Raw genomic sequence first — 7,550 nt, 5'->3', positions numbered from 1 at the left:
TGGCACAGGATAGAGCAGGGTTTAGGGCTGTTGTACTTAGGGTCGCTATGAATTGCAAATGACTCGATGGCACATAACAACAACTATAGAGAGTTGTTATGCATACTGAAAGTTCATGCCTCTCTGATCACTCAAATCTACCAGTAGCTCTGAGAGAGACAGATGGGCAATCTCCTATTATGGAATTTACAGCCTCAGAAATCCAGTGATGTGCCCCCTATGAGTCAGTTCCAAATAGATATAGCAATGGTTACTTTCAGTATATCCAAGGTACAACTAAAAACCAGTGGACAAGGACAGAAAAAAGAATTGTATTCTTCATGTGACTGATTTGATATTTGGGCTGGTGGCTTAGTGGTAAGGACTTACACTGCCAACCCAAAAGTATGCAGTTCAAATCCACCAGCTGCTCCATGGTAGAAAGTAAACTCCTCCCATGTGATTTACTGCCTCTGAAAACCCCCTGGAAGGTTTTATTAACAATCTCAATCTCTTCTCTATCATGACGCTGCTATCAATTGACCCAGTACTGAAAACCTTTGGTTTTTTCCCCCCCGCCTCTTTGTTTTCTTGATGTTGAGCTTCAATCCATATTGAAGGCTGCACTCTTTGACCTTCTGAAGCCTCAGGTGCTCCTTTTTTCAGCAAGCAAAATTATGTTATTTGCATAGCATGGGTTGTTGAGTCTTCCTCCAATTCTGATTCCACATTCTTCTTCATAGAGTCCAGCTTCCTGAATGATCCACAGGTATGGAGATAGAATACATCCCTGACATACACCTTTTCTGATTTTGGATCATGCAGTGTTTCCTTCCTCTGTTCTGATGACTGCTTCCTGGTTCAAGTTTAAATTTCACATAAGCACAATTAAGTAATCCAGTATTCCCATTCTTCTCAAAATAGCCATAATTTGTTGTGATCCACTTAGTCAAAGGCCTTTGCATAGTCAATGAAACACAGATAGGAGAGAGTACCAGAGGAATGTCTTTCAGCCAAGATCCATCTAACATTGGCTATGATGTGCACTGTGTCATAGCCTCTTTTCTACACTCCACTTACATCTGGCAGTTCTCTGTCGATGTACTGTTCCAATAATTTTTGGATAATCTTCAGTAGGATCTTGCTTGTGTGTGATATTAGTGATATTGTTTGATAATTTCCACACTATCTCCTTATTTTTTTAATGGGAATAAATATGGATCTCTTCCAGCGACATAAATGAGGCTGGAGACAGAATGATGTAATTCTGTACAACTATTTATTCATTGGAAATACCTTTTATAAGAAGCATGAATGGTAGCTATATACATGGATTTCACCTGGTGGTCTACACAGGGATCAGATTGATTACTTCTGGGGGGAAAATAGTTGAAGAAGTTCTCTATCAATTGTCAAAAATAGGTCCAGTGCTAATGGTGGAACAGACCACCAACTACACAAATGCAAGTTTAAACTAAAGAAAATGAAATAAAATCCACAAGAACCAAAGTATGACCTTGAGTCTATCCCACCTGAATTTCAAAACCATCTCAGGAACAGGTTTGAGGCCTCAAACACTAAGTGAAGATTAGATGAGCTGTGGGAGAATATCAAGAATATCCTCCAGATAGGATAAAAAGACCAAGATGGATGTCCGAAGAGACTCAGAATATTGCACTAGAGCACTGAGAAGCCAAAGCAAAGGAAAGAAATAAAGAAGTTTTAAGGAGCTGAACAGAAGATTTCAAAGGATAGCTTGGGAAGACAAAGCAAAGTATTATAATGTAATGTGCAAAGAACTGGAGTAAAAATATCAAAAGGGCTGAACTCGCTTGGCCTTTCTTAAGCTGAAAGAACTGAAGAACAAATTCAAGCCTTGAGTTGCAATACTTAAAAATGCTATGGGAAGAATACTGAATGATCCAGGAAGTATTAAAAGAAGGTGGAAGAAAGACAGAGTCACTGGCAAATTTCATTAAATAGCATATGACCAAGAGGCAATGGTGATGAAGAAGGAAGTTCAAGCTATTCTGAAGGAATTGGCAAAAAAACAAGGCTCAGGAATTGATGGAATACCAACTGACGGATTTCAACAAACACATGCAGCCCTGGACGAGATCACTAGATCAATCACCTTAATGTGTCCAAATTTGAGTAAACTCTGAAGCAACACCTAGAGGTCCTTGCAGCCGTCCCATGTACCTCAGGAGAAGTAGGTGGCAACTGAGTGTTAAAGGAAGGTTCTCCCTCCGGCTCCCAGGGCCACTGTGAATGGGCGTGGTCTCAGCTGTCTCCCGTCCTCCCTTTGGTATTTGGGGCGGGGCGAAGGCGGGGCCTTGCCCCTAAAATTGGGGCGCTGACGTTTGCGCCGAGACGCCGATTGGTCGCTCTTGCACCCGGATGTAGTCGTGGGCGCTCGGAAGCTGCGGAGGGACGCGGGGTTTGGTTGACACGGCAGCTGCAGAATGGTCGGCAGTGGCGGGAAGCGGCGGCCCGACAGGGAGGGCCAGCAGGTACTGCTGGACAGGCTGTGTGGGTTCCGAGGGGCGCTTGGGATGTTAGCTTTGACACCAAGGACAATCCATTTTATTCATCCAATAATTATTGAGCTATGTTCTCGGGGTCGGCGATCTATTTTAGAGATCATCTTTCCGACATGTCTCTGCCACGGGTCTTGAGAAGCAGAATAAGGCGACCAGCAGTCATTTATACATTCTTTCAGCCAGTCAGATTGGTTGTGACAAGCCAGACACTGCGGTACCGGGGTTTCAGGGTAAATCTGGCTGTCCCTGCTTCATGTGGAGACCCGAATCTGGGAAGGAGAAACACAGTATTGACTTTATTGTAACCTTTTTGTTCAATATTATACTAGTGTGCCGAAAGTGCTGTGGAAACACCGAAGGAGGATTTATCAAGGGATGATGCTAGGGAGCCTTGGTGGCGAAGTCTGTTGGGAGTTGCACTAACACAGAGGCCCCACGTCTCTAGCCGTTCAGATCCACCTAGATTCTGCAGGAGAAAGATCTCTTTCTGTGCGATTTATAGTCTCAGACCTCCAGTGGCGGGTCGGGTCAATGGGCGGAGAGAAGTTTGAACTTAAGATTTGAGGATGCTAAGGAAGACTTTTGGGACAACTCAATGCTTCCATTGTTAACTTGAAGACGCAGTAAATGATAACAAAATAGAAAACCGGAGGAGAGATTTGGAGTCAGAAAATAGAGGGACACGATAAACTGTTTTGTGCTCTCATTGTGGTCAAGTGGTGATCATTGTGGCTGATCAGCTATTGAGTTTCAGGGGCTGTAAATCCGACAACAGATGATTTCTCTTTCTCCCGAGGAGGCGTTGGTGGATTCGAACTGCCACACAGACACAGCCTTTGAGTTAGCAGCATGACCTCCTATGCACCTTGCCACCAGAGCTCCCACATTATATGCTGTTGTCGAATACCATCGAGTCAGAACCTACCGATAGCTGATCCTCCAGTGGGTTTTCAGAGGTTGTTAATCACATGGCATGGGATTGCCCGTCCTTCTCCTGCAGAGCATCTGGCGGATTGAATTTGAACCTATGTCTTCGGGATTGCAGTGCAGTTTCTTACCACCAGGCCACCAGAGCTCCCCGATTTATGCCAGGACCTGATAATAAAAGCACCACTGAGTCAAAGACCGAATGTCAGACGGTTAAATTTTAGGCTGCTTATTATAGATCAGCAGTTGAAACTCACCAGCCTCTCGTTGGAGAAGATGAGGCGGTTCCTTTCCGTATGGTAGCAGAAACCCTGTGGAGGAGCAGCACCCTGAGTCGCAAGTGCATTTGGTTATTACCATTGTGGGAGCTCTGGTGCTGGAGTCCACAGGTAGTTAATCACACCTGCTAACCCGAAGGCCACACCTGCTAACCCGAAGGCCACATCTTTCATCATTAGCCAATGTATGGTGCTAGTTTATCGGAATTAAAACAACTCTCCTGTGAGCCCATCGTTCAGTCTCAAAGCCAACACTCTAATAGCTTTGTATCTGTATTTTCTATTCTTTTTGCCTATGTTTTTACTATCATACTCTTTCAATATAGCAACTACACTGAATTTTGTATTTTATTTCTTTACCTTTTTAAAATCTTTATTTGTATTATTTATCTAATACATACCTAAACAATACTTCTTTTATCTTCATAATAAGACTGTCCTACATATACTTTAATACTTAATTCTTCATGCAGTGTTATTTTATTAAGATTGATGCATGTTATTATGTATAGTTGTATTTCCTTCTCACCAAGTATAATATTCCTTTGTTTGGCAATTAATTTTCTTGTTGGTAGGTAATTGCATTTGTTTGTTTGTTTGCTTTTTGTTCCCAAAAGCAATGCCACCATGAAAATTTTTGGTGGTTTTATTTTTTTGTTTTGTCTTCTGATGCATAAATACTTTTGTGGACTTTGAACAAAACTATCACTAAACCTGAGCATATAGGGAAAATAAAGAAATAGAAATATCTAGGTTAGGATTTTTCAACCCATCCACTGTGGACATCTTGGGCTGGGGGATTTATAGTTACAGGAAATAAACTGTAGGATAATAATTAGCACCTTTACACTATGAGTTGTAGTTGACTCAGCAGCACCTAACAACTACTACCTGGTAGCATCTTCCCTTCCGCAATTATGAAAATCAGAAATATCTCCAGATATATCCTTAGTGCAAAATTGCCTCCTGTTGAAAATCTCTGATCTAGGTAGAAAGGAAGATTAAAAGGGGGGAAAAAAACTCCCGAAAGGAAGGTTTGGGGTTCCCAGAAAGTAAGATTGCTGCTTAAAATAAGTAAAGATAAGTAGTCTCCAGCTAAGCATTTTAACATTGCAGAAATTTATCATAATTTTTAGGTATCATAAAACCCAGTATACTAGGTCTTGACCATCATTTATTATAAATTCTTTATCTTTGCCCAAAAGAATCTCCAGATTTTACTTAAGAGAGCTGTATGAAAGCATGGATCTAGTAGAGTTGAATGAACAAGAGTAAATATTGGTGTGCAGGGAAACTACTGAAATTACTTTTGGCAAACTCAAGTTTGGTATCCTCATTTTCAGTGTGAAAAAACAGTTGCTGTGAAGAAAAGTAAGGCCTGTGAAGCTGATGTCGCCAGTGACCTTCGAAAAGAAGTAGAAAATCATTATAAGCTCCCCCTGCCTGAAGATTTCTATCATTTCTGGAAGTTCTGTGAAAAACTTGATCCTGAAAAGCCAGCTGGTAAGCTGCACCAGAATAATTCCTCTGCTTCTGCAAATGCAGAAGACAAATTTAATAGAAATTAGGCCAATGATAGAGACAGTGAAAAGGGAAATTTTTAGTCTTTCTAATTAGAGAAAAATTAAGAAATAGAAATTAAAGCCATAATAATAATATGTTATCATTTATGATTATTATTTACTCTGATTCGATAAAGTCTTAGGCAAAATAAGCAATTTCATGTTGTTGTTAGGTGCCATTGAGTCACCTGTGACTCAGAGCACCCTATGTACATTAACTAATATGTGTATTTATTGAGAGGGAAAGAAAGTATGGAAATTTCCCCCCTGTATCCTACACTGTGGGACCTCTATTATTTCTGTCTAGTGAAACTATGGTTTTGGTTTTCTTAATAAAGATTATTATTCTTATGTACTGTCCAGTTGGACCCAGTCCATAGTTTTTAGAGGCGGTAAATGACAGGAGATTTCCCATCATTCTGTGAAATAGCTGGTGGATTCAATCCATGTGCCTTTGGATTGCAGCACAACTTTTTACCACTAAACCACCATTGTTGTTGTTGTTGTTTGGTGCTGTCGAGTCGTAGACAACTCATAGCGACCCCATGAAGGAACAGCCTGAGCACTGTTCATACATAGAGTTTCCGGAGGCAAGCCATTTCAGGAGTGGATGCTGCTCCTGCTTCCAGGCTTGATTTAGTCGGGAAGCTCCAGCCAACACTGTCCACCATGGGTACCCATTACCACGATTGGCACATCACTGTCACAGGCTTCAGCATCACAGCAACCACGAGTTCCCTCTGTACAGCAACGCACAGACCAGTGCTATACCACCTAGAAGAATGTTTGACAGGAAGACAATTTGAACTTTGCTGAGAGCCGCAGATGAAAATCACCCACCTTCGGCTTGGTAGCATAACTTCCTTTCCACTAGGCCAACATAGCTCTCTCTTGGTCGACTGCAAAAGCCTGCCACGATTCCTGCGCTTACACCACCATGCTCCTTCTGGCAAGGAGAACTTCCCAAGACCCTGGGAGGAGCCAACCAGGAACAACATGGGCGCTTCTGCCAGCTGCCTTTTGGCTTAAGGCCACCTCCTGGTTCAAACCCTAGGCCCCAGGCTGGCTAGCCTTGCTCCCAGGGGCAGAGCAAACCTGCACGTAACAAACGCATGCCCAGAAAAGCAGTCATCTCCAAAAGCTTGCCATGATTCCTGCGCTCACACACCATGCTCCTTCTGGCAAGTAAAAAATTAATGTATATTATGTCTGTCTGTTTCATTGACTATGCAAAGGCATTTGGCTATGTGGATCACAACAAACTGTGGCTGACTCTGAGAAGAATGGGAATCCCAGAACATTTTGTCCTTATGCAAGACCTATACTTGGACCAGGAGGCAGTTGTCAGAACAGAGCAAGGAAACACTGCATGGTTCAAAATTGAGACAGTTATACACCACGGTGTGTCCTATCTCCATACCTTTTCAATCTATATGTGGAAAAAATTATCTGGGAAGCTGGACTCTGAAGAGAAATGTGGCATCAGGATTGGAGGAAGACTCATCAACAGTCTGCATTATGCAGATGACACAACTCTTCTTGCTGAAACTGAGGAGGACCTGAAGCTCTTGCTGCAGAAGGTCAAGGACTGCAGCCTTTAATATGGACCGGAGTTCAACATCATGAAAACAAAGATTCTCACCACTGGGCCTATTGGCAGCATCATGATAGATGGTGAAGAGATGAGATTGTTAACAGCTTCAGTTTGTTTGGCTCTACAATCAATACTTTTGGTACCAGCAGCCAGAAAATCAAGAGATACATTTTATTGCGAAAGCCTGCTGTCAGAGACCTCTCTAAAGTACTGAAGAGCAAAGATGTCAGGAAACTAAGGTGCACCTGATCCAGGCCATAGTCTTTGCAACTGCTTGCTAAGTATTCATCAGAAAGCTGGACAGTAACTAGGGATGACAGAAGGAGAATTGATGCCTTTGAGCTGTGGTGCTAGAAAAGAGTATTGAATATACCATGGACTGCTGGGAGAGCAGACAGGTTCATCCTAGAAAGGATGAGACCAGGCTGCTCCTGGTAAGCAAAGATTCTGAAGCTTTGTCTGACATACTTCGGGCATGTTGCAAGGAGGGACCAGTCCTTAGAAAAGGGCGTTATGCTTTGAAGGGTGTAAGGACAGTGTAAGAGAGGAAGACCCTTGATGAGATTGATTCAGTGACTGGGGTAATGGGGTAGATGTGTCAGAGACAATAAGATTGGAACAGCATAGAGCAGGGTTTATGGCCGTTGTACATAGGGTCGCTATGAGT

At 42.4% G+C, this 7,550-nt stretch overlaps 1 protein-coding gene across 1 annotated transcript in view; it reads left to right on the top strand.

The window, feature by feature from the left end:
* The first annotated feature begins 2,390 nt into the window (after positions 1–2,390).
* The window catches only part of LOC102874712 (chromosome unknown open reading frame, human C4orf27), a 28,244-nt gene continuing 23,084 nt past the window's right edge, over positions 2,391–7,550 (top strand). Inside the window, exons 1-2 of the mRNA XM_006902132.1 lie at positions 2,391–2,492; positions 5,071–5,230. Of these exons, the coding sequence (XP_006902194.1) occupies positions 2,445–2,492; positions 5,071–5,230 (208 nt within the window). The 5' untranslated portion in view covers positions 2,391–2,444. The remainder of the gene's footprint in view (positions 2,493–5,070; positions 5,231–7,550) is intronic.

Source organism: Elephantulus edwardii, unplaced genomic scaffold (genome assembly GCF_000299155.1).
Source record: "Elephantulus edwardii isolate Elephantulus edwardi_28Jun2011 unplaced genomic scaffold, EleEdw1.0 scaffold00371, whole genome shotgun sequence".
NCBI classification, from domain to species: Eukaryota; Metazoa; Chordata; class Mammalia; order Macroscelidea; family Macroscelididae; genus Elephantulus; species Elephantulus edwardii.
Note: the sequence above shows the minus strand (reverse complement) of the source record. Positions and strands in the feature narration are given on the sequence as shown.